At 43.8% G+C, this 27,694-nt stretch overlaps 1 protein-coding gene and 1 long non-coding RNA gene across 2 annotated transcripts; one reads left to right on the top strand and one right to left on the bottom strand.

Annotated features, from left to right (window-relative positions):
- Positions 1-18,566: 18,566 nt before the first annotated feature.
- Positions 18,567-23,480, bottom strand: LOC116754690. The gene is made up of 3 exons (XR_004350136.1): positions 23,242-23,480; positions 22,761-23,050; positions 18,567-18,643 (listed from the first exon to the last, which is right to left on the bottom strand). It is a non-coding gene; the product is annotated as an uncharacterized LOC116754690 (long non-coding RNA).
- Positions 23,481-23,499: 19 nt separating this feature from the next.
- SOWAHB (sosondowah ankyrin repeat domain family member B) lies at positions 23,500-27,484 on the top strand. Its single transcript, XM_032633561.1, has one exon. It carries the CDS (start codon positions 23,789-23,791, stop codon positions 26,177-26,179), a length of 2,391 nt encoding a protein of 796 aa, XP_032489452.1. The 5' UTR covers positions 23,500-23,788; the 3' UTR covers positions 26,180-27,484.
- Positions 27,485-27,694: the final 210 nt, after the last annotated feature.

Below are 27,694 nucleotides of genomic sequence, written 5' to 3'. Positions count from 1 at the left end.
CACCTTTGCAAGTAGCCTTTTCTTAAACTCTACTGAAATTATCCAATAGGAATGTACCATCTCAACCTTAACAGATTCAGTCCATCAGAGAATTGTTTTGCTCAGAGTTAAGTGAGAAAACATAAGTATGCTATTATTAGAATGACCTATAACTTATTGTCCAAACTTAGAAACTTTAGAGACTGAAAAAGAGCATTGGTGCCATTAGTAACTACACTAGGACAATAGGCAAAAACCAGGACCTATGGTCACCCTAGCTATTACTACAAGTTATTAATTGAGAGATGATCATACTAACATACAGAGATTATGAGTTAAGATTATAAATGTCTCAAGGCAAGAGTGCTTATTCGTGTTTCACAAAGTCTGATATATTCAATGAATGTTGAGCTGCATTGGAATGGAGATGAGGCTAGAAGCTATGATACCAAAAGCCTTTATTGCCTTACTAAGGATTTGGAATGTGATCCTGTGGGCAAGAGCCAAGGAGGTTAACCATGTATTTGCATTTTAGAACTAAGATCTCTTCTGGGCTTCCCTGGTGGCGCAGTGGTTGAGAGTCGGCCTGTCGATTCAGGGGACACGGGTTCGTGCCCCGGTCCGGGAAGATCCCACGTGCCGCGGAGCGGCTGGGCCCGTGAGCCATGGCCGCTGAGCCTGCGCGTCCGGAGCCTGTGCTCCGCAACGGGAGAGGCCACAACAGTGAGAGGCCCGCGTACCGGGAAAAAAAAAAATATATATATATAGAAAAGATCTCTACTGAATATTTGACATTGTTAGTTATGCCAGATCTGTTCCCTTCTTAATGGAACCCCAGTTTGCTTGGGGAGATTTTCCAACGAATGTTCCACCTTGATGGAAAGTAAATGCCTCTACAAGAGAGGTTCCTGAAGTTACTTTCCATCAAATCCTTCCTCTTACCACCAAAGTATATCCAAGAGAGCATGTGATCTAAGCTTGGTCAGACACTGTTAAGTTTGAATCTTGAATTAAGGACCCAAAGACAGTACAAATTGTTAGAGTTTATGCATTCCATAATCTATTTTTATTTCTTAAGCTATCTAGAGCAAATCTGTGACTTGCAGTCAAACAACCCTAACTAACACATCACCTTGATTCCAGTAAAAAATGATAAATGATGAATTAGGAACACTATAAGAGACAGGGAATAAGTTAGGAGCTATTACCACTTTCATTTCAAACAGTATAACTGACAACAGATCCTGAACCCCTCCTGCAACATAATATATAAAGATGTTCTAATATTTTAAAACACATCCATATTGGAGAGGAAAAAGTAAAACTGTCTCTATTCACATAAACTTGTGTATAGAAAATCCTATGAAATCCACTAAAGAATCATTAGAACTAATATGAATTCAACAAGGTTGTATTGATAAAAAATCATTACACAAAAATCAGTTGTTTTTCTACACACTTGCAATGAACGATCCAAAACTGAAATTAAGAAAACAATTTCATTTACAATAACATCAAAAAGAATGAAATATTAAGGAATAAATTTAACAAAAGTACAAAACTTCCATTAAAAACATTGCTGGAAGAAATTTTTCAAAGTCTAAGTAAGTGGAAAAACATCTCATGTTCATGGATTGGAAGACTTAACATTGTTAATATGGCAGTACTCCCCATATTGATCTACAGATTTATCACAATCCCTATCAGAATCCTAGCTGGCTTATTTGTAGAAACCAATCTGATTCTAAAATATAAACTTTTAGGGACCCAGAATAGTCAAAACTTGGACTCCCACTTCCATATTTCAAATTTTACTACAAAGCAACAGTAATCAAGGCAGTGTGGTACTGGCATAAGGATAGATATAAAGATCAATGGAATAGAATTGACAGAAATAAACTCAAGTGTTACGGTCAACTGGACAAGGCCATTCAATGCAGGAAAGAATAATCTTTTTAACAAATGATACCGGGAAACTAGGCAGATGCAATAGAATAAATTCCAATCCTATCACCTACCACATACAAAAATTATTTCAAAATGTGTCAAAGATCTAAATGTAAGAGCTAAAACTATATAAAACTCTTAGAAGAAAATATAGAGCTAAGTTTTCATGACGTTGGATTTGGCAATAGATTTTTAGATATGACATCAAAAGCACAAGCAACAAAAGACTATCAAAATTTAAAACTTATGTGCTTCAAAGACACAAAAAAAGTGAAAAGACAACCTACACAATAAGAAAAAAGTTTAACTCACTTAAAGCAATTAGTTGCTCACTTACCACATTGGATTTCAGTAACCTTTTAATCATGTTTATACTACATTTTTCATTAAAAAAATTTTTTTTCATTAAAAAAAATTCTCTTTGAGAGAGGAGACCAAAAGTTGGGTAGTTTTGACTTTTCTTGGTCATCTGATAGCATTATATCATCAGCATCAAGTGGTGATTTTCATCCTTTCTTTTCACCCTCTTACGGCAAGTATTACTTGAAAAGCAAAAAACAAATTTTGAAAATTTCTTGGTATTCTTTTTAAAAGCAAAAATTATCTAAGCCTACAAGAAAGTATCAACCCTTGTAGGCTTTTGCTACTCTTTAATACATGCTCTTTTTAAAATCTGATCTCATTAAGGGGCATCCTGTGAAATGATATGCTCCCTGGAGTACGATGACTTGGCCTGCTGGTCACTGTCCTTGGCAGCCAGCCTGGGTCAGGTCCCATAGTTCTGACATCTCTAATTCTCAGATAATTCCTTTCTCCCTGTAGCCAGTTATTGTGGTATCCGTTGTTATTTCTTTTTGTGAGCCTAGAAAATTTATGTAGTTGAAGTCCCTTCAACCACTAGTTATTGCCACTGAATTAGAATAGAATCCTACCTACATACCTGTATATTTGAACAGCAGTATCCCTTCTATATTTTCATGTTTTGTCTCAACCTATTCGCTGTCCATCATTCTACCATCCTCAATTTCCACTAGCTGAATAACTCTCTAGTGCATGGGGTTACTCTGTACCCTCATCTCTCTTCTTGTAGACTTGTTCCTTTTGAATGAGGTAAAACTTTCTTATTTCAACCTGAGTTCCTTGCTTCTTCATCTATCAATATCTGTTGGGCTTGGAAGAAGAATGTAAATACTCTTTCCAAAAGAAGGGGTAAAGGCAGCTGGACAGGCAAGAGCAACAGTGGGTATATCAGGATGCTATTTGTATTCAAATATGTATATGAGAGAAGGATATAAGTTTATGGCTGTAGACTTCTTCAAATGATAACAGACAAGGCATTAAGTAAATATGTTTCAATGTTTAAGCATAAGTTAGGGGTCCAGGTAAGGCTCAGAGGGAAATGATCCTTAATACTAAGCAAAATTCTTCTGTTAAGAGAGGAGGCCCATGATGGGTAGACAGTGACCCTCCAGCAAATTCTAAAGTGGAGTTTGGGGTGCAAGATGTTTATTAGAGATGTAGAAAGAAATGGGATGAAGCCAGATTGGGCACAAGGGGAATCTGAACCGTAATATAGACCCAAAAAAGCCTCAGCCAACACAGTGGGAAGTTCTGGAGTAACAGAGTTGTACCCCTTCGGGCAGAGATGACAGGTCCTATTTTATAGCACAGGGAACAATATTCAATATCCTGTAATAAACCATAATGGAAAAGAATATTTAAAAGAATATATATGTGTAACTGAATCACTTTGCTGTATACCAGAAATTAACGTAACATTGTAAATCAGCTATACTTCAATAAGAAATAAATAAATAAAATCTTTGCCTTATTTGTTTATTTTTGGCTGCATTGGGTTTTCGTTGATGCGTGTGGGCTTTCTCTAGTTGTAGTGGGCGGGCTTCTTATTGCAGTGGCTTCTGTTGTTGCAGAGCACAGGCTCTAGATGTGCGGGCTCAGTAGTTGTGGCTCGTGGACTCTAGAGCTCAGGCTCAGTAGTTGTGGCTCACGGGCTTAGCTGCTCTGCGGCATGTGGGATCTTCCCAGACCAGGGCTCAAACCCGTGTCCCCTGCATTGGCAGGCGGATTCTTAACCACTGCGCCACCAGGAAAGTCCCTGATTCACTTTGTTATACAGCAGAAACTAACACAACAATGTAAAGCAATTATACTCCAATAAAGATGTTAAAAAAAAAAAACTGCCATTTTTATAGTAAAGAATAACATAGTTTTTTTAAGTTAAATTTATATCACAATTAGTGATTGAATTTTTAAAATATTTTTACTAGCCATTTTTTTCTTTCTTTATAAATTTCCTACTTATATCATTTGCCTATTATTTCCATAAGGAGTGTTTAACTTTTTTTCTTGAGCTAATTTAACATTTTTTCTAACTTTTAAGTGTAAAAGATATCAACCCTTATTGTAGATAAATAAGATTCTCTTTATGGCTGCAAAATACTCCATCATATGAGCACATCAAAATTTATGTAATACTCCCTGGTTATTGAATATTAGGTTGTTTTCATTTTTTTTCTCTCTCTTTTCTCTGTTTCCTTCCTCCTTACCTCCTTTATTTTCTTCCTGCTTTCCTCTGTTCCTTTCATTCTTCCTTCCTGCTATTATACAAAGCACAATAAACATCTTTGCATACCTGTATCTAAATTTCTATTATTTCCTTAAGAAATGTCCCTGAAAGTGAAATTACTGAATCTATAAGGGTGAATATTTTAAAACTCTTGATACATAGAGTTATTTTTCAGAAAGAACCAACACATTTATATTCCCACTACCAATATATTGGGATACCCAAGTCACCATACATTCATAAAAAAAATAATTACTTAAAAATAGAACTACCGTATGATCCAGCAATTCCACTCCTGGGTAAGTGTCCAAAGGAAATGAAAACAGGATCTCAAAGAAATATATACACTCCCATGTTTATTGCAGCACTATTCACAGTAGGCAAGGTATGGAAACAACTTAAGTGTCCATCAATGGATGAATGGAATATTATGCAGCGATGAGAAAGAAGGAAATCTTGCCATTTGCAACAACATGGATGGACCTTAATGGCACTATGCTAAGTAAGATAAGTCAGACAGAAAAAGACAAACACTATATGATATCATTTATATGTAGAACCAAAAATAAACTGAAGTTGTAAAAACAGAGTAGAATGGTAGTTACCAGGGACTGGGTGTGAGGGAATTGAGGAGACGTTTAAGGGTACAAACTTGCAACCAGTAGATAAATAAGTCCTGGAGATCTAATGCACAGCATAGTGATTGTAAACAACAATACTGTCTTATAAAAATCAAAGTTGCAGGACTTCCCTGGTGGTCCAGTGGTTAAGACTTTGTGCTTCCACTGCAGGGGTCATGAGCTCAATCCCTGGTGGGATAACTAAGATCCCACGTGCCACGCAGCACGGCCAAAAAAAAAAAAAAAAAAAGGTGCTGAGAGACTAGACCTTAAACATTCCCACCACAAAAAAGAACTGATAATTATGTAATGTGATAGAGGTGCCAGCTAATGCTATCATAGTAATTATACTGCAATATATATACATGTATCAAACCAACACATTGTACACCTTAAACTTACACAATGTTATATATCAATTATATCTCAATAAAAATAACTTTTAAAACATAAAAGAAAAAATATTCCCTTCACATATACCTGACACTGCCCAAGGGAAGCCTTTTTGGTCTTGGAGCGAGCCCAGAGGGTTCAAGCCTATGCAGATAAATACAGAAGTCCTAGAGAGGTCTTTTCAGCTAGGCTGTGCAACTAGGAATTGGTAGTATTGACATACCTACAGCTGCTTGCTACAACATTCATTCTACTCCATTTTATCGTTTTTTAGAACTTCCACATAAGCTGTGTCCTTACCCATGGAATTTCGTACAAGCCAAGAATGCATTTTAAATTGAACAGAGACATTAACAGGAAACTACGCATAGGTGTTAAATACATTTGCCTAGGAAAGACATAGACTAAGAAATGATTAAAGGATTCATTCCTGGCATGAAGGAAATACAAAGTATCTGGCATTCTTCTGTAGAATTGTAATGTGAGATAAAGTCAAATAAATGACTTTTTCATGATTAAACACTGTGGAATCATTGAATAGTAGTCAAAATATATATTTTTAAATTTACTTTATTAATTTACAAAGTTGTGTTAGTTTCTGATGTATAGCAAAGTGATTCAGTTATATATATATATATTTGTTTTGTTTTGTTTTGTTTTGCGGTACGCGGGCCTCTTACTGCTGTGGCCTCTCCCGTTGAGGGGCACAGGCTCCGGACGCGCAGGCTCAGCGGCCATGGCTCATGGGCGCAGCCGCTCCGCGGCATGTGGGATCTTCCCAGACCGGGGCACGAACCCGTGTCGCCTGCATCGGCAGGCGGACTCTCAACCACTGCGCCACCAGGGAAGCCCTATATTTTTTCATATTCTTTTCCATCATGGTTTATCACAGGATATTGAATACAGTTCCTTTTGCTGTACAGTAGGACCTTGTTTATCCATTCTATATATAATAGTTTGCAACTGCTAATTCCAGACTTCCAGTCCTTCCCTCCCCCACCCTCAAAAGATTTATATTTATGTACCAGCTATTTCCTATATTGTTAATACTCTTCTACTTATTTCTTCAAGGTAATAGTGCTTAATTTATGACATTTCATATAGAAGTAGGAATATGACTTCAGTATAGAAACAATGAAAAGGAGAAATGAAAAATGGAAGAGAAAAAATCCTTAGCAAATATTTTCTATACCCAATTTTTAATCATATCTAAATTTTCCCCACTTACAAAATTTTCTGTGCATTTTAGATACCTAATAAAATTATGTAAATATACTTTAGCAGGCTGTAAAATCACTTAACTATAAAACACAATCTAAACATTTCCTAGAACCATGAAATTCTGTCTCAATTGTTAGATATAATAATCATTACTATTTGTTAGGGCCTAACTATTGGACCTAGTAGTTGCTTTCCACACGCTCTCAATTAACTGGCACAGCAATTGCGAAGTGAGATTTACCAAAAGCAAAACCTGAGATAAGAAATTGTGTGCAAGTAGATTATTTGGGAGGTGATTCCAGGAAGCACAAAGGAGATAGTGGAGAAAATGAGACAGGCAGGAGAGAAAAACCAATACAGGGTTTGTCAATGAGCTGCTCACCACTGTGGGGAATGGGGACTTGATCCAGCTGGGGACCCACTGAAGAGCCGTGTTAATGTGCCTCCGAGTTCTTCCACTGCGAGCCAGGAAGACTGTCTCTCACTGGTGGAGGGTTGCATTTGGGGACATCAAATCCCTGGTGCTTCTGGGCTGTGCAAGTCGCTGTGCACCAGAGGAAGCGCAGGGGCAGGGAAGGAGCTGGAAGTAGGCAGAGGTGGGCAGCTGACCGGGCTGCGCGCTGCCCCTGCAGCTGCCCTGGGCTGAGGGGCTCTGGGGCATGGCATTGCCAGTGTCTGCTGTAGTATTACTAACCTGGTTTTAAAGTCGAATAAACTGGGATTCAGAAAGGTTACTTGCCCAAAGTTCCATTGCAAGTGAGTGGCAGAACTGGAGATCCATTTAGTGTGACTATAATCCCAGGCTCTTTACTCTTCCTAAAACATGTTAATGTTGTATGCACACCCTGATGATTATAGAATTAATCACAGAAATTTGGAGCTAGGAAGTATATTATACATTTTTTTAAAGGTTGTTTTTATTTATTTTTATTTATTTATTTACTGGCTGCTTTGGGTCTCTGTTACTGTGCGTGGGCTTTCTCTAGTTGTGGTGAGCGGGGGCTACTCTTCATTGCGGTGCGTGGGCTTCTCACTGTGGTGGCCTCTCCTGTTGCGGAGCACAGGCTCTAGGCGCGCAGGCTTCAGTAGCACGTGGCACGTGGGCTCAGCAGTTGTGGCGCACGGGCTTAGTTGCTCCGCGGCATGTGGGATCTTCCTGGATCAGGGCTTGAACCCGCGTCCCCTGCAGTGGCAGGCGGACTCCCAACCACTACGCCACCAGGGAAGCCCTATTATACATTTTTGAGTCGGTTCCCCAGGATGAGGAATCAGGAGTCAGGAAGCCTATATTAACTTGTAAGTCTGAAATCATAGAGCTGGACGGTTTCAGCGTAGGACCAGCACTGCAGACTGCTACACGCTGCTCCTTCCACTACAGTGCACGGCCCGCTTTGTAAATATATTTAACTCATTACTAAAATTAAAAGATACATATTTATTTTTATTACAAATCTAATATACATTTTAAAGGTAAAATTACAGAATGGCCTCATTTCTTCGTAGTGTCATGAGCCTTCTGTCTAATGGAACCTTAAAGATTGTTCCATATTTATTTCTCTTCTTGCTGCCTAATACTTTCTCCTAGGAAGTCATTTCCTAAATAAAAGTGTTATAACTGAAGTTAAATCAGCAGCTAAAAATAAATGAACTACTTGTTTTAGTCTCTAAGAGCCACTTTGGGTGAACTAAAGTGTTATTCATTTAGCAAACTAAAACTCGCCTGCATAATTTTACTCATGTTCAACATTTCCTCAGGTGCTATGAACAGGGGCTCCTGTAGTTTTAAAATACGAGGAAAGTAATATAAGATGTTTTCTCTAGTGCAAAAGGCAATCTATAAAGACCCATCATAAGACTGTAATGGCAGTCATTTAAAATGAGAAAAAAAGTCATTATACCATTTTTATCATGATTCGATGAACTAATTCAAGGAAGCACAGTAGATATTCTCATTTAAAATTACACTAAAATTAGACACATTGCTTGTGTCTAGGGGAAAACAAATCTTTTATCAAAATTTTAACTTGCAAATTAATGCCACATGCAGGAATTACGATTTAGTACGATCAAAGTCACACATCTGATAACGGTATGAGTCTTCACAAGGAAGACCCTATGTCCACACACAGACTAGTTATTTTCTTTATTATTTTTGCAGTTGTTTTAAAAAATCCTCATATTATTTATATTCATTTTATAAATATTTAGTTTATATTATGCCAGATGAATTGCTTTGAAGTTTTGTCCTTCTTTTCCCCTACTCATTGCCACAAAGAGTAGGATGTAACATCCTTTATTCCCAACTTATTGGAGTGATGTAATTTTTTTCATAGTGGACTTTTTCTTGTGCCTGTATAATCTTGACTATTTCTGCCTTTGTATATGTGAATTTCCGAGAATGTCCTTCTTCCCATCTGGGGGAAGAGGGAACAAAAGGAGACCAAAGAGGAGAGGATGGTGCAGAGCAAGTATGGAAATAATCAACCTTTCCAAAAGAGTCAGTGTAATAAAAATACTTATTTAAAGAAATAGAATGTGTTGCATTCATACATATTTGGATAGCAGCAGCTGGTTTGTTTCAAGATCCAGGGAGATTTTTTTCCCTGATGGAAATATATATAATCATATGGCTAAAAGAGAGCCTCCAATTTCATCCTTTCACTTTCAGACAGACCTATCCCTAAGTAATTTTGGGTAGACAGGCTTCATTATCTTTGAAAAGGTTGATAAGAAGAGAAAGTGTCTTTTGAAAAGTACCCTTAGTAAACATTTGTATTGTAAAGTACAATTCAACTCTAAAAATGTCAATACTTTTATCTCTCACTTGAAGTGCCTCAAAGTAGCACAGTTGCTACTTTCTATCTGTATTCAAGATTTTGTACTAAGTACTGTTCTGTAGTGTTCTCAGACTTCTTAGATAATGGCCCACTTAGCAAATGCTACCTTCCCCGGAGCTCTCCAGCAAATCTTCAACACCAAATGGGTGTCCAACAATTCCTTTCAAGTCTGACACTTTGCAGAGCCCACAGATTAAGGGCTCAGTCCCAAAAGACTGCCCCCACTTCAGACGCCAGCTACAAATTCAGGGGGCCATCTGCACTTCTGATGGACCAGCCTGACTACTAATTGAGGGTTTCTATGACCCCTCAGCAGGTTTGATAATTTGATAGAATGACTCACAGAACTCAGGAGAGCACTGTACTTAGAATTACTGTTTTATTATAAAGGATACAGCCAAATGGAAGAGATACATAAGGCAAAGTCTGCAATGGGGGCGGCTTGGGAGCTTGTGCCAGCCTCCTGGTACATTGATACACTTACCAATCAGGAAACACTCTGAACCTCCTTAAGAGTTTCTATCAAGGTTTCATTATATAGGCATGATTGATTAAATCATTGGTCATGATTGGACTCAATCTCCCCATACCATTAGCAGTCACTCCCCATTCTCCCCTCCCACAAGCCACCAGTAATCTACTTTCTGTCTCTATGGATTTGCCCACACTGCACATAACATATAAATGGAACATATTAACATTTCCTCAGGTGCTATGAACAGGGTTCATATACATGGTTATTTGTGATTGGCTTCTTTTACCTAACACAATATTCTCAAGTTTCATCCATGTTGTAGCATGGAGAGAAGCCACCCCAGTGAGAAGCCCGCACGCCACACAACGAAGAGTAGCCCCCCAGCTCGCTGCAACTAGAGAAAGCCCGCGCGTAGCAATGAAGAGCCAACGCAGCCAAAAATAAATAAATAAAATTAATAATAAAAAAAATCTGAACTCAAGTCTACTTGGACTTGTATTCCTAAAAAAAAAAAAAATACACTTTTATCTCTTTTTTTAATATAATGACTATTTTTTAAATAAATTTATTTATTTATGCATATTTTATTTTTGGCTGCCTTGGGTCTTCCTCGCTGTGTGTGGGCTTTCTCTAGTTGTGGCGAGCAGGGGCTACTCTTCGTTGCAGGGTTCGGGCTTCTCATTGTGGTGGCTTCTTTTTATTGCGGAGCATGGGCTTTAGGCACACGGGCTTCAGTGGTTGCAGCGCGGGCTCAGTAACTGTGCCTCTAGGGCTCCAGAGCGCAGGCTAGGTAGTTGTGGCACACAGGCTTAGTTGCTCCGCGGCATGTGGGATCTTCCGGACCAGGGCTCAAACCCGTGTCCCCTGCACTGGCAGGTGGATTCTTAACCACTGCGCCACCAGGGGAGTCCCTAGATATTGTTTTACGTCTAATATTGCTAAGGCTCATATTAGGTGTAGCCCCACTCCCTTAGGCTTATGGCATTATTTCCTTGGTTTAAAGTTTAGTATTATCTTTAGTTCATAGTTTCCTTGTGAGAATTTTTTAAAATTACTTTCCTTCTTGGTTAAGATTAATTTGAAACTAGATACTGATAAATATAATCTGTAAATCCACTCAACAGGCATACAAAGAGCAAAAAAGTTACAGTATATCCTGAAAGCAAATAGCAAGGATGCCACTATCGACCTCTTCTAGTTGTAGAATCTTCCTTAGGGTATTTCTCTCACTGCCTGTGACATGTATATGAATGCAGTGAGTACAGTACCAGACACATAGTAGGCATTCAATACACATGTGTTAAGTGAATAAATAAGGAAGAAAAGTAAATCTTTGCAGGTAGATCTCGAAGGTCTTGATCTTGTACGCAATGAAGAACGATTGCAGAGTTGTTTTGGAGCTTTGTTTGTTTATTGTTTTAACACGAAAGTGAATGATCAGATCTGGTTTTTAGTCTTATAAAATGAGCAGCAGAGTAGAGGATGGACTGGAGTTGGAGAGGGGAAACTAGAGGTGAGGAGACTGGTCAGGGGGCTAGCGCAATAGTCCAGGTGAAAGATGCGAGAGCCTTCGACTTCCCTCGTGGCGCAGTGGTTGGGAGTCCGCCTGCCAGTGAAGGGGACACGGGTTCGAGCTCTGGTCCGGGAAGATCCCGCATGCCGCGGAGCAACTAAGCCCGCGTACCACAGCTACTGAGCTTGCGCTCTAGAGCCCGTGAACCACGGCTGCTGAGCCCGTGTGCCGCAACCGCTGAGGTCCGCGCACCTGGAGCCCACGCTCGGCGATGGGAGGGGCCCCCGCGGTGGGAGGCCTGCACATCGCAGCGAGGGGTGGCCCCTGCTTGCTGCAGTTGGAGGGAGCCTGCGCCCAGCGACGAGAGCCCAATGCAGCCAAAGAATAAATAAATAAATAAATTATGTAAAAAAAAAAAAAATCCGCCTGCCAATACAGGGGACACGAGTTCATGCCCTGGTCTGGGAAGATCCCACATGCCACAGAGCAACTAAGCCCGTGCACCATAACTACTGAGCCTGCGCTCTAGAGGCCATGAGCCACAACTACTGAGCCCGCATGCCACAACTACTGAAGCCCATGCACTTAAGAGCCCATGCTCTGCAACAAGAGAAGCCAACGCAATGAGAAGCCCACACAGCACAGCAAACAGTAGGTCCCGCTCGCCACAACTAAACAAAGCAACAACAAAGACCCAACACAGCCAAAAATAAATTTTAAATTAATTAATTAAAGGAAAAAGAAAGATGCAAGAGCCTGAACTATGGCAGAGACCAGGCGAATGGATATGAGATAAAGTTCATGAGATGGAGTTGACAGCACTTGATGACTAATTGGCAGTGGGGGTGAGGAAAGTGGGATTAATTCAAGTTGTCTAGTTTGGATGCCTTTGAGCTCAGTAAAACAGGAAGAGTGGCTTTGGTGGGAAGAATGACGAAGGCTGGCCTGGACATGCTGAATTTGAGCCTAGAGAGACCCAGCAAGAATCAGGCAATGTGAGACTAGAGCTCAGGAGGAAGGCCCAGGGGGTGGAGGGGGAGGGATGTACTTGGAGATGATAATTAAAACAATATTTGATGACATTTCTCCCAAGGGGAGGATATATTTGAAAGATGGGTCCATCCTATCACTACTCACCTTTAAAACTGTTGGCCACCTATGATCTACAAGATAAACTCCAAATGTCTTTTTTTTTTTTTGGCTGTGCCGTGCAACTTGTGGGATCTTAGTTCCCCAACCAGGTATTGAACCCAGGCCACAGCAGTGCAAGTGCCAAGTCCTAACCATTGGACCACCAGGGAAGTCCCCAAATCCAAATACCTTAATCTGATATTCAAAACCCTGCCAAGCCTATCTCTTGCTCAGTCGTTTATTCAACCCACCAGCCTTCACACACAGCCTGGAAATGCCATGGTATATGTTGGGGACAGAGAGATAATAAGTCTTGGCTGTTGCCCTGGGGGGAGGTCTACTGCGGAAGAGAAACAACAAAACGGACCATTAGCTTTTGATAAAATCAAGATAGCAATGGGGACGATCTCATAGGGTTGTAGCAGGCATTAAGTGAGTTCGTACACATAAAGCCCTTAAAACAGTGCTGAATATGCACTAGCTATTATTATTATAGGAGAGGCATGTACTGGGGCTGGGGGTGTGGCTCCCTTGACTGGGCAACCACTGAGTTGAATCTTGAAGAGCATTTAATTTAGCCAGGATAAACAGAGAAGGGGTGGGGCTGGGGAGACATTCCTGAACTTCCTCCTATTCCCTTGTATGGTGAGATGAATAGTGGCCACCCAAAATATACGTCCATGTCCAACTCTCTGGAACCTGCGAATGTTACTTTATTTGTAAAAAGGTAAAGATCTGCAAATGTAATTAAATTAAGGTTCTTATGATCAGATCATCCTGGATTATCTGAGCGGGCCCTAAATCCCATGACACATATCCTTGTAAGAGACAGAAGAGGAGAAGCACACAGAAGAGGAGAAGGCCATGTGAAGATGGAGCCAGAGATGGGAGTGATGTGGCCATAAGCCAAGGAAGTTAAGGAATGTAGACAGTTACCAGGGGCTGGAAGAGGGAAAGAAGGATTCTCTCCTAGAGTCTCCAGAGGGAGTCTGGCCTGCCAGCACCTTGGTTTCCAAGGTCTCGCCCCCTGAACTGCGAGAGAATAAATCTCTGTTATATTACTGCTTCCACCTCCACCTCCCAGTTTGTGATAATGCGTTACAGCAGCCCCAGGAAACGAATACACCTTGTTATTCCGAGCTAATTCCTTGCTAGTGGTGAAGAGGACACAGGCCTAGCTCTCACGGAACCTGTGTTCTTGTTGAGGGGACCACATAAAAATGAACAAATACAAAATTTATTTTTAATAGTGGAGTGTTAGGTGCTGTGAAAGTAGAGCACCAGAATTGCATATCCAATCGTCCACTTGCCATCTCTACTTAAATACCTAATGGGCATCTCAAACTTAACTTTCCCCAAATAGAAGTGCCTGGAGGTGCCTCGCAGTGGAAGCTGATTCATCCACACTGTCAGGAAAGGCCTCTGCGAGGAGGTGACACACGCAGGAATGCTGAGGGTGAGCTAAGGCAGTGACTGAACGAGGGCGGTTCAGATCAAAGTGCCCGTTTTTTGGTTTTGTTTTGTTTTAGGAAGGAAATCAGCCCTTGAAAATGAAGAGAGGAAGAGGATGAAGATACAAGGGGGAGGGGTAACAGAAGGAGTAAGGGTCCCGAGGAGGCAGAAGAGATGTGAGGCTAAGGGATCAGGGTCCTCGAAGGGAAAAGCAGGAAGAGAGCGGGGGCTAAATGATGCTGACTCAAAACTCAAACTGTCGGAGTTTGAATCCTGGCTCTGCCACTTATTGGTTACAATATAATAGGAAATCACATTATTTGGATCTTGATATCCTCCACTATAAAATAAGGATACTAATAGCTCCTACCGCATAGGAATTTGTTCGGAGAATTAAATATATTAATATGTGTGAAGTACTTGGTTCCATGTCTGGCACAGAGCATGCAATCAATGTCATTATTACTATAGAGATCATGAGAAGGGACATCAAGTCTGGAATCAGAGTGTGAGTACTGGAAGCAACTTCAGAATCATCTGATCTAATTCCTTCACTGTACAAATGAAGAAACTGAGACCCAGAGAGTTTGTATATTGGCCAATTTAAAGAGATAGTTACAGGCAGAGTCAAGACTAGAGCAACTGGTTGAAAGTCTGTGCTTTTTCTAGGTGAGCATCACAGATAGACTTGGGAATCCTAAAATACAGGTGGTAATTGAATCTGGGAAAATAGACAACATCACTCAGGTAGAACCCAGAGAACGAGTAGAGAACATGTAAAGAAGAAATGGAAAGGAGAGTTAGCAAGGGAGAGTCGGAGTTGGATCAGGGAGGTAAGAGAAGAGCCAGAAAAGACCAATGGTTATAGAAGCCAAGACAGAGATTTCAAAGGGAGAAAATGGTCAACTGAGTCAAGTACTCCAGAGAGTTGAGGAAAGATTATGACTCTGGTGCAAAATGCTAGATTTGAGGTCAGCTTGATTTGAGCACTAGTTCCACAAGACACTAAGCTCTGAAACTTGGTTTTCCTATATGTAAAATCTGCTGACTCCTTTAACAAATTTTAAACTTTTTTTTTTTTTTTTTCGCGGTACACGGGCCTCTCACTGTTGTGACCTCTCCCATTGCGGAGCACAGGCTCCGGATGCGCAGGCTCAGCGGCCATGGCTCACGGGCCCAGCCGCTCCGCGGCACGCGGGATCCTCCCGGACCGGGAAATGAACCCGTGTCCCCTGCATCGCCAGGCGGACTCCCAACCACAGCACCACCAGGGAAGCCCCTAAACTTTTAAATCTTGTAAAGTTGGCAATGGAGGGAGAATTTTCCATTCGGGGAGGGGTCAGTGGACCTTACTCCAGACCCTGGAATTAACCTTACTCGCTGGGTGTCTCACACTAATGCCTATTACAGCCACAAGCAGCAGACTGGCCTTAGGGGGACAAAACAGGATTTTATAGTTTCTCTCATTGCCATAGTATGACTGAGACAGGTCATAATATGTAAGCAAGATACTACTAAAGATTAGACCCCAAATGCTGAGGCTGATTAAGAATGGCTTTTTTTCTCTTTCTAGGTTCCCTCCCTAGATAAATTCATCTAATCCCATAACTTTCAAATACCATCTCAATGCCCAAGACTCTCAGATTTATATCTCCAGCTCTGACCTCACTCCTGAGCAATTGCCTATTCTAGATCATTACTTAGATGGCTAATGTTCATCCCAAACTTCACCTTTCCAAAAGGGAATGCTCATCTTCCTGCCCCCAATCTTGGTAAATTTATATTCAACCCACTAGCACATTCTCTAGTTTCTATCTCTAGAATATTTTCCAAATCTCAATACTCTACACCCAATACCTTGCTATTCCAAGCTACCACCATCTCTTGCCTCGCCCTCTGCAGTCGTCTCTGACTGGATTTTCTGTTTCTGCTTTGGCATCCCCTATAATCTACCCTCAACACAGCAGCCAGATGTTCTGTTATACATAAATCACATGCAACTCTCTTGATTATAAACCATCAATCGTTTCCCATCACGCTTAGACGAAAACCCAAACCCCATTAGGCCTTGCAGGACTGAGACCCTGCTCACTGTTTGGACTTCTCACTCCACACTTTCGTCCTTCACTGTGCTCCAGCTTGGCCCCTGGTTTTCTTTCTGTTCCTCAAATACACCATACTCGTTTATTTTATTTTATTTTCATTTTCTTTTTTTTTTCAAACTTTAAAAAAATTATCTTAATTTATTTATTTGGCTGCATCGGGTCTTAGTTGCAGCATGCTAACTCTTAGTTGGTGCATGTGGGATCTAGTACCCTGACCAGGGATCGAACCCAGGCCCCCTGCACTGGAAGCACAGAGTCTTAGCCACTGGACCACCAGGGAAGTCCCTCATTTTCTTTTAAAAATATATATAGGGCTTCCCAGGTGGCGCAGTGGTTGAGAGTCCGCCTGCCGATGCAGGGGACGCGGGTTCGTGCCCCGGTCCGGGAAGATCCCACATGCCGTGGAGCGGCTGGGCCTGTGAGCCATGGCCGCTGGGCCTGTGCGTACGGAGCCTGTGCTCCGCGATGGGAGAGGCCACAGCAGTGAGAGGCCCGTGTACTGCAAAAAAAAAAAAAAAAAAAAAAAAAAAAATATATATATATATAATTTTTATTTGTCAAGTATACCTCAATAAAGCTGGGGGAAAATATTTCAGGCTTGGGCAACTTCTCCCAATTAAAAAAACAAAACAAAACAGAGTTTCTTTCCTTGTTAGGAATATACTTGATAATAAAGCATGAACAATTATAAACACATATTTTTTTCCTTTTTTGATAAGAATTTTGTGAAATAAGACATAGAGAACAGACTTGCGGTTGCCAAGGGGGAGTGGGGTGGGGGAGGGGTGGATTGGGAGTTTGGGATGAGCAGATGCAAACTATTGTATATAAAATGGATAAACAACAAGGTCCTACTGTATAGCACAGGGAACTATATTCAATATCCTGTGATAAACCATAATGGAAAAAAATATGAAAAAGAATATAAATACATATGTATGTATAACTGAATCACTTGGCTGTATGGTAGAAATTAACACATTGGAAATCAACTATACTTCAATAAAATAAATTAAAAAAAAGAATTTTGGGAAGTAAATGTATCACAATTCTTGTGTTTGTATGGTACAAATCTATAGCAGTTCTACAAACAACCAGCATATTTGTGTGTGAAGTAAAACGCTTTGAGCTCCAAGCTATCAATATTAAAGAGTAAATTTCAGGGCTTCCCTGATGGCGCAGTGGTTGAGAGTCCACCTGCCGATGCAGGGGACATGGGTTTGTACCCCGGTCCGGGAAGATCCCACATGCCGCGGAGCGGCTGGGCCCGTGAGCCATGGCCACTGGGCCTGCGCGTCTGGAGCCTGTGCTCCGCAGTGGGAGAGGCCACAACAGTGAGAGGCCCGTGTAACGCAAAAAAAAAAAAAAAAAAAAGAGTACATTTCAACCATATGTTAAGAGAAGAAAATAAATTATCTTTTTATTCTCTATAAAGAGGAGGGTGAAAATTTTGATGAGATGATCAAAGGGTATGCACTAAACAATATAGACAAAGTTGTCATAAAAGTTTATTAGGCAATTAATTTATAAACATATTATGCTAATTTATATGGGATTTGTGGCATTTCACTAGCTTTCTATAATATCACACTCATTTCTGACAAACATTAGCTATTCCCTCTGTCTGGAATGCTTTCCCACCCTGCTCCCCTCTCTTCCACCTTCACATGGCTTGTCTCCTCCTTAGCACTGAGGTCCCTATTGCCTGGTATCTTCTAAGAGAGAACTTCCCTGTCCATCCTGGCCAGAGTAGCTCTCCAGTCTGTATCATACCAGTTGGCTTTTGCATCTCATCACTTATCTGGTGATATTTTCTTGTTTATTTTTATGTTTACTGTCTCTTTTCCCTACTGGAGTATAAGTTTCCCAAAAGAGATTTTGTCTGTTTGCTTTACCATTATGTTCCAGCCCCAGAAAAGCTCATACATGGTAGGCCCTCAATAAATATTGATGAATAAATAAATGATTAAAGGCTCAGGACAGGAGAAAGGAAATAAATCCAGAGAGCCCCATAGCATTCAATTATCTGGCTTGTAACTTAGCACCCTCAACCTCAGCTTGTAGCCCAGCACAAAAATGCTTTCCCCTTGCTACTTCAGAGCACCCTCGGGAGTACCCAGACTTGTGGAAATCCAAACCTGAGAGAGACAGAGAAGGAGGGGGAGGGGGAGGGGGAGAGGGAGGAGGGGGGAAAAGGAGAGGGAAGAAATGGGGGGAGAGAGAGAGAGTGGGCCAGCACCCTGGTTTTCTCTCCTGCCTTTCCGTGGTACATCTTAGCTCTAGCTTCACCTGGGGATCTGTCCACCTACCTGGAGGGTTGACATTGAACAGTTGCACCTTCTTGGGTGGAGATTCCACTCTACATCCACAGTAGAGGTTTGGACTGAAGGCAAAGAATAAGCACATCAGAATACATCCTACAAAACATACATACGTATTTGATAGCAAGGAGCGCTACTTCCTGCAAGACGATGATCTCTGTCCTACACAGTTCCCATACTTGTTTTGAGGATCAAATAAAGGACAGTAATCTGGAACATGACACACACGTGTCAGTCACAATACTACACTGTTAGCAGAGCGACTGCTCCTGGCAAAATGCCATTTGTGTTACTCATACCATGGTACTAAAGACTTATGTACATGATTCATGGTTATCCTCTCCATCCTAGATGACTTCAGTAACCTGCGTGACTCATTCAACACCCTGTCTCACAGTTCCCTGATGTTATCTCCTCCAGTGCCTCTCACTTCCACTACATATGGTCACACTCTGAATCTTGTCTTCACCTCCAAATGATCCCACTTTGGAAACCTTAAGCCCCAAGACCTAAGAATATTTGATGCCCTGCTTACAGTAACCTAAACTTCAAGCTGTATATATACTTACTGCCTTTGTACCTACTTTTCAGCCCCACCAAGACTTCTTCAAATCTTTTCTCCTGATCTCTTAGCCCCCTAATTAATGCAATAGCCATTTTTCTTCTTTCTGTTCTCGATGGGAAAAGTGTCTCTCTCTGTCCTGTCCCAGGTAATCTCTCCACCTAGACTCTGGACTCCAGCCCCACCCCCATGCCCTGTTTCATCAATTATTTACCCTCTCCTCTAGGTCTTTCAACTTATCCTCTCTTGGCTTTTTTCCCTCAGCACATAGACATGATCATATCTCTTCTAACAACTACCAAAAACAAATCTTAGGTTACATGATCTGATATTCTCCATATCTAGAATTCTCTTTCTCCTTCCTTTCATGGTCAAGTCTTTCTTACCCTACTCACTCTGCACCCCTCTGTAACCTGATGTCTGTCCCCACCACTCTTCTGAAACTGCTCCAGACCTGGCCCCAGCGACCTAACAGGCTATGGTCACATTTCACTTCTTATCTAACTTGGCGTCAACTCTAGAAAGCTGTTCCCCCTTCTGCTTCTGTGCTTCCATGATACCACGCTCAGTGGTGTTCCTCTTCCCCCTCTAGCTGCTCCTTCTAATTCTCCTAACAGGTTTATTTTCCTCTTTCTCATTGGTAAATGTGGATTCACCCTCCACCCTGCTCCTTTCCCACTGCTGGCATATCTCTTTCTAAGCAATTTTATCATCACCTGTGATGTAGATGACTGTTTATATATACTAAAGTCATACATTCTTGGAGCCTCCAGCCTATGGCCAACTGCCTCCTAGACATTCCTGTTTTTATGGTCTGTAGGCACCTCAACTTAAGATGTCCCAAACTGAATTGATCATCTTTCCCATTTCCAAAACTGACTTTGTTCTACATTTACTATTCGTGTATATGGTTACAACCGTCCATCCAGAGACTCAGGCCAGATGCATGAGAAAAGCCAGCTTACTCCTCACCCCCAGACTCCTCTGGCTCCAAATCCTCTTGACTTGGCCCCCTATCTCTCCAATCCATCCATTCATCTCTCCTTCTCTGACACTGCTGACACTGGCTCCCTTTTCTGGATCGTCTCAGTAATTTCCAGACTGTTCTTCCTGCTGGCCTCCATCTCCCTCCTCCAGTCTAAAGATCTGATATTACTTTTTTTCCCTTGTCATTGTTATTCATTTATGGCTTTTTTTCCTTTAGTGTCTTTTTCAAACTAAAAAGGAATATACTCTCATTGTAAAATAGCCAATAGTTCATAAGGCTGTAAAGAAAAAGTTAGTTACCCCGATCCAATCCTCAAATCTTATTCCCAATACACTTTTCTTTCTAAAAATATAATTTTATTAAACATGCTGTATTTCTTCTACTTTAAGAGGCACTTGCCCCGACACACACACACATTTTAACATCTCTGAAATCAAACTGTATCATATAGTCAATAGTGTCTTAGATTTGGTTAAATTCTTATTGCTCTGCAAAGTGCTATTTTTACTTGTTAATATGGGTCATGATTCCAAACCAGCAGTTACCTCCAGGATAATCTTTCTAAAGTACAAATCTGGTCGGGTCATTACCCTCCCAAGAATTCTTCAAAGACTCCCCTCCCCACCCCACCTCCACTCCCCAGGTCCTTCATCTTCTGACTCCCTCCTACTTTTGCAAGTCTTGTTTCTAGCACATCCTCACACATCCTCTTCCTTAAAGCCAGGTCGATCTGTTTGCAGTTAGCTCCCCAGATAGACTCTGCTGAGCCAGATCTTGGTGCTTTTGCACCAGTGTTTCCTCTGCCTCTTCCTCACATCCTCTACTCCAAGTTGCCCCTTATTGGAAAATTGTCCCAATCCCCCCAACTGAGTCTAGGCTCTTCCTTTATGTGCTGCTTCTCAATTTTTCCAGCATCTGATGCACTTAATGCACAAGTTTAAGCCATTTCTCTTGTTTGTTGCTCCCAGTAAATAGTGAGCTCTCGAGCATGTGTTCTTTGTACCCACTTCCAGCACTGCGAGGGCAACACAGGTGCCCCATAAATATTTCTGAAGATGAGGAACTATACATGAGAGAAGCATAAAAATGTTCCCTGAGATAAGGTGAAGAGCATTCTAATTGACTATCACCTTAACCTGAGACAAGAGAGAGAAAAAGGAAGAGAGAAGATCTGGACACCAAACCACCTGGGCATCCAGAAAGCTAAAGCAATGGGGTTTTTTTTTTTTTCTTCCCTTTCCCCGTTTTCTACTCCTCCAGACCTGCTAATTCCACCCTCAACTAAAGATAATCTGACTTCAACAACCATGACTTTGATGACCCCTTCCTTTCTTTCTAGTCCTAAGTGCTTCAAGTTCAAACCTCTATGTCATCACCCCCTCTTGCCACAAGTCCCCTATTTTGTAACCAGAGTTTTGGAAAGTACCAAAGGGGGATTCTTTCCACTTGCCACTCTTCAGTGCCCCCCTGAGTTTTCTGTTTGGACTCCCTCCTGCCCCAGTTGTGGACACACCTGGCAAGTTCCATCAAGCCTCCATCAGGAAAAAACAAAAACAAAAAACCACACACAAAAGGAAGCTAAAGTTTAACACAAAACCTTTATTTTTAATAACTATTCTAAAGGCTTGACATTAAGGTAGAGACCTCAGTGGAAAACACTTACCCCCTCTTAACCCAGTATTGGGTTTGGATTCAAGAAAATGCTGAAAATAGAAAACAATGTTTCCCAGTTCTTCTTTCTGACCTAAATAATTTAAAGCCAAGGATTGCAATTCATTCATGGAAAAGTACCAGGGTATGTTGGAGACTTAAAACAAAGCTCAGTTAATGTGGCCTACGTGGCATCAGTAAAATTGGCCCATGCTAACACATGTTGACAACTGTGCAGCCAACATACTTTCAATACCCTCCCTCAGCAAAAAGAACAGGGACACATGAAACAATTAGAAATAGTAGAGCAAAAGAAGAAAGCGTGGAAAGGTGAGGGGAGTACAGGAAGGAAGACTGGCATTGACAGGGCAGGAGAAAATACGAAATATAGCCAAAAGAGCATTCCCAAAAACAAACATATTTGCCGTCACAGTTGGGGTTGAGAATAAACAACCAGTTACGATGGAAAGAAATAAGAAGACAGCTAAAGAAAAGAATGGGAGAGGTCGTGGAGTCAGATAGGTAAGTAGATAAAACAAGGAAAGTATTTTTGGCATGTAAGTAGGACTGATAAAGAAACAGGATAAGACCAGAAGGATTATGACAGAAAGGGCAGGATCAACCTGTGGACAAGTGAAATGTAGGGGGGAAGCAGCTGTTAGGAAACGTGCTGTGATTCTACTGTCCTGAAGAGGCCAATGTTTTGAAACTAGAGTTTTTCAAGCTCTAGTCTACAAATGGACGTGGAAATAGGAAGTTCTCGGGCCCCGCAGTGGAGAATGAGAGTCAAGCAGACATTCCAGTGTTGGGAGCAGCAGGGTCAAATCAAGGAGCCTGTAATACTTAACATTCTGAAGGTGTAGAGGAAACCTCACATTCGGAGGGAAAGACTTCACCACTTACGCTAACACAAAAGAGACTGTACAAATCTCTTCTGTTCATAAATTTTGGACTAGATAAAAACAAAGGCACCAAATACCTTAACTGTCGAGACGTAATTCCTCTTCATCTCAGTCACTAGGGAATTCAGCATCAAATTAGATTTTTCCGGCACCGTGAGACTGTGAGGAAGGAAAAAAGGCCTTCCTTTTCCCTCTAACCAACCTGTAATCTTCAGAGTGATTTCTCTTTTCGGTACAGACTTGGGTGTATTTGGATCCCTAGGAGCCGGTGTTCGGAGGAGCCGCCTCGGCTGTATCCCCAGATCAAGATAGGCTTGTTTTGAATGCAAAATGAGTTTTCCCCGACCTCGATACTGCCTCAGGATATCTGAAATTAACAGCCTACATCGTTAATAAAGGTATGTTTTGGAGAGACAGCAAGATGCTGGTTAATTTAAACCTTCTTCCTCACCCAGCGGCTTCAGCCGTGACTAACGAAGCGAAAGGAGAGGGCAAGAACAGGTCTATTGTTTTCGTTTCCTACGTGGCCGAAACCCAAAGGAGCGGCTGGTCGCCTACCTGCCTTCCATTCCCCTGCACAGGAGCGGCTGCGCGACCTGCCGAGCTGTACGTTGCCGGCTCCGGCTAGCTGGCGACCTCACCTACGGCGCTCTTCCGGGCTCGGACCAGCCTGACTCATCTGGGATGGGTGGCAGGGGTGGGGGAGACCTCAGAGGGAGGAGGGACAGGAGGAGGCGGGCCGGGCCCTTCCCCCAGAGCCGGAGAGGAGGCGTCGCCAGGGCGCAGGTGAAACCGACTCCGACCTATCCCGGGAACTTTCGCAGCGGGGACTCGCTGCGCGAGGCGCGCATCGCGCAGGGGCGGCCTGGGAGCCGCCCTCTCCCACCCTGGGCTGCGCGCGGGGGCTCAACACCGGGGCCTCTCCCCGGGGGCCCGCGGCCCACTTGGCACGTTCTGGGGCTGCAAGCAGGCCGTGGCTGATGGAGGCGGGTGGCGCCGCCCCGGGCGCAGGTGACAGACGCCAGGCCAGGGTTTCTGTTGGCGGGGGAGAGCGCAGGGAGGGCGAGACGCAGACACCTCGGGGCCAGGGGACGACGGGGCAGCGATGGCCCGAGAGTTGAGCCAGGAGGCACTACTGGACTTTCTGTGCCAGGCCGGGGGCCGAGTGACCAACGCCGCCTTGCTGAGCCACTTCAAGAGCTTCCTCCGAGACCCCGATACGCCCCCCAGCCAGCACCAGCGCCGCCGCGAGCTTTTCAAGGGCTTCGTCAACTCGGTGGCCGCAGTGCGCCAGGACCCCGACGGCACCAAGTACGTGGTGCTCAAGAGGAGGTACAGGGACCTTTTGGGGGAGGAGGGGCTGCAGCGACCCAGAGACCCGCCCGCGGCCGCCGCCCCTGCAGGGGGAGCTGCGCCCAGCTTCCCGCTCCTCGCGCGCAGGGGGGAGCCGCCGCCGCCGCCGCTGCCGCCGCCGCAGCAAGCCCGGCGGCGGCGGCGCGAGAAGGAGCTAGAGGAGGAGCAAGCAGGTGCCGCAGGCCCGGCCGCCGAGGCAGGTTGCAATGGACTCCCCGCCAGCGGGGTCCGGGAGGCGGCCCGGAGAGGCGGCCGGCGGAGGGGCAGCTCCGGCCACAGGGCGCCGGTGCCCGCAGCCGCCCAGGACGGAGCGAGATGCGTGGCGGCCGAGACGCAGGGCCGCCGCTGCTGGGAATGCCTCCAGAACGGCCTGGGGGGACTCCCGGGCGAGCCGCTGCTCGGCTCACTCACCGACGCCCGCACCGTCACCGCCAGCGCCTGGGAGAAGCCGGCGCCGGCCCCGCCTGCCCAGGACTACAGCGGGGCTCCCAGGCCGCAGCGGGAAGGTGCGCCCGCGGAGCCCCCGCCGGTGTGCGCCGCACCCCGCTCTCCTCCCACAACCGTCGAGGCTGCTGGGAGCGGGGCTTCCCCACCTGCTCTCCTGTCCTGCCCCACTCCCCACGGAGAGCCGCCCGAGCTGGTGATCCCGGGCTCCCTGCATTATTCGACCCTGCAGAAGCAGCAGCAGCGCACTCGAGACTGGGTGGCCAGACACCCCCAGATACCCGAGGCCCGAGACCAGGGTCCCATCCGAGCCTGGTCGACGCTGCCAGACAACTTCCCCCAGCTGCCCTCGGAGCCGGGCTTCTGGGTCCCGGTATCTAAGCCAGCACCACCGGACCTCCCTCCTCCCCCTCATTCTCTCTTTCCCGCTGTTTCGGAATCCTGGCCCGGGAAGTCTCCATTGGCAGTCTTTCGTAGCATTCGTTGTCAGCTGTCCCTACAAGATCTGGAGGACTTTGTGGACCAGGAGAGCCACGGCAGCGAGGAGAGCAGCAGTGGACCCAAAGAGTCCCCTGGGGGTTCTGAAGAAGGGCTGCACCTTGCCCTGGGAGCCCCAGATGGGAGAAGGCTCAGGAATCCAGCTGGGGCCCCTTCTCCAAAGGAGGGCAGCCCCAGCAGGAGCCTTCAGGGCCTCAGGAACAGAGAGGATGGTCACCCTTCTCAGCCCGTCCCAATAGGAGCTGGTGGCCTTGCAGGCCACCCTCAGCCTTTGCCCTGGCCTGTCCCCAAATTAAGGAGATCCCTAAGGAGGAGCTCTAGGGCAGAGAGAGCCAAATTGTCCTCCTCTGATGAGGAGTGCCTTGAGGAGAATTTGCTGAAAAGGAGCCGGCGCCCTCCCCGGTCCAGGAAACCCTCGAAGGTGGGAGCAATGTCCAGCCCAAGGGTGGATGCCGCTTTGACACCAAAACCTGCAGACATTAAGGCTACTGTTGTTGAGTGTGGTCATCCACACAGCTCATGGGCCCCTGGAGGGGAGAGGCCTGCAGCCTTGATCCCCCCCAGATCTTCCGAGCACAAGTCATCCCTGGTCCCCCTTGATGCCAGGGAGCATGAATGGATTGTGAGGCTTGCCAGTGGCTCTTGGATTCAGGTGTTGACTTTGTTCTGGGAGGACCCCCAGCTGGCTTTGCACAAAGACTTTTTGACCGGGTACACTGCCTTGCACTGGATAGCCAAACACGGTGACCTCAGGGTCCTTCAGGACTTGGTCTCAGGCGCACAGAAAGCAGGGATTGCTCTTGATGTAAATGTGAAGTCCAGTTGTGGGTATACCCCGCTGCACATTGCAGCCATTCATGGCCACCAGGGGATCATCAAATTGCTAGTGCAAAGGTTGGCGTCTCGTGTGAACGTCCGGGACAGCAGTGGGAAGAAGCCTTGGCAGTATCTGACCAGTAACACCTCTGGGGAAATATGGCAGCTACTGGAAGCCCCACGGGGCAAGCCCATTTTTTCCACCTATCCCTTGGTTCGAAGCTCTTCCCCCACCAGGAAGGCCAAGAGCCGGGAAATATCTAGAAATATCACTCGAAAGACTTCCTTTGCTGCACTGCTCAAAAGTCAGCACAGCAAATGGAAGTCAGCCAACCAGTATGAGAAATTCCCCAGTCTAAGGGAAAGAGAAGAGTATAGTGACTGAGGGGAGCCCCTCTCTCCAACATGGCCTCCATACCCCCATCCTTGAGCTCTTCAGTGAGAGAATCCAGGGGGAATGGAAAAATTGCTGAGGAATTGGTCGACAGGCCAAGTGAGATGGCCTACCTAGTGTTTACCTCCCTGGATTCTGCGTCAATACATCCCGGGCCTCAGAGGTCGTCCAAGCTTTCTGATGGCTCAAGTCCTTGGGCCAGTGAACGTAGACAAGGAGCAGAGTCAGGTGCTTAAAACCCGGCTGTTCTTCTCGTTCCCTTGCCATCACAGATCTGGGCACAGCAGGCCACACTGTTCTCCCAAGCAGCTACCCCAGGCCTTGGCTAGAGAGGAAACAGATGTCTAACAAGAAGAGAGGCAATTCAAGGAATTGATGAAGCTCAAACAAAATCCTCTCTCTGGCTAGGAGCTCTCTGGCTTCCATTCATTTGGAGAACAAATCTTGGCTGAGAGTGGAAAACACCAGGTTTGAAATCAGATGGCTCCTCTTCTTTCCCTTTTTTTTTTTTTTTTTGGCATTCAAATCTGTGCAGTAAAATTATTACTGGAGAGTAGAAGTTGCTTTAAGAGATTCCTCTGCCCCATCGTCAGGTCTTTCTTTGAATGCAACCTTTGGTGGCCAGCACAAGAAATGATGAATGCCTCATTTCAGAGGAGCAGTTGGGTAAGATCCAGTTGTGACTGATATTCAGACCCTGCTTTTTAAAAAAAAAACATCAACCTGAAGGGAACTTTCCAAATGTAAAAACTGTATGGTTCATTAGCATAGTGACTGAAACCATCTTTTATGGAAACGCCCTGTGTAAGGAACAGCAGAATTAGCATCAGTAGTTTTCAGTAGGTTTGAATGGCCAATGTTCATACTCATGAAAAGTGAGAAATGATTTTGTTCTGGGGATGCAGTAAGGGTTATGAGGTGAATGCCTCCCCACCAGGAATTTTCTAAGCTGCTAAATATAATTTTATTTGCACTAAACATTTTGCCAATTAAGATTAAACATTAGCTTTGAAGTGCTGTATCTCTAACAGGAAGTGGTCCTTTTATTTGCTCGTGGTGGGACCGATCTCTGTGGGTCCATGGAATGAGAGAATGGCTAGTTTATAAACTGCAGTAGAAAATCAAGATTTCAGAATGTAAATTCAAAGAGGGCTGAAAGATGAAGTGTCTAAGAGGAAATAGTTAATTTTTTATGGAAGTGTTCTCATGCGCTGTGGCAATGATGTTGTATTTTAAAGTATTTTTGTGTTTCTTCTGGCTATTTTCCCCCATTAAAATATCAACAGATCTTTATAATTTATTGTACTTATGCTGATGATTGTTAACTTTCTGCCTTACAAAACTGTGACTCAGTAAGTATCAAATATTTTTTGTTTCTTTGTAGTTTTACTTTATAATTTTGCTGAAATAACTGTATCTGTTCTATTAGAAAACAAACAAAAAATAGGCAGAATAAATCAATCTAAGGGTTGCTTTTCTCCAAAAAGACCTATACAAGGGATGAAA

The sequence above is a fragment of the Phocoena sinus genome, chromosome 5 (assembly GCF_008692025.1).
Source record: "Phocoena sinus isolate mPhoSin1 chromosome 5, mPhoSin1.pri, whole genome shotgun sequence".
In the NCBI taxonomy this organism is placed as follows: domain Eukaryota; kingdom Metazoa; phylum Chordata; class Mammalia; order Artiodactyla; family Phocoenidae; genus Phocoena; species Phocoena sinus.
Note: the sequence above shows the minus strand (reverse complement) of the source record. Positions and strands in the feature narration are given on the sequence as shown.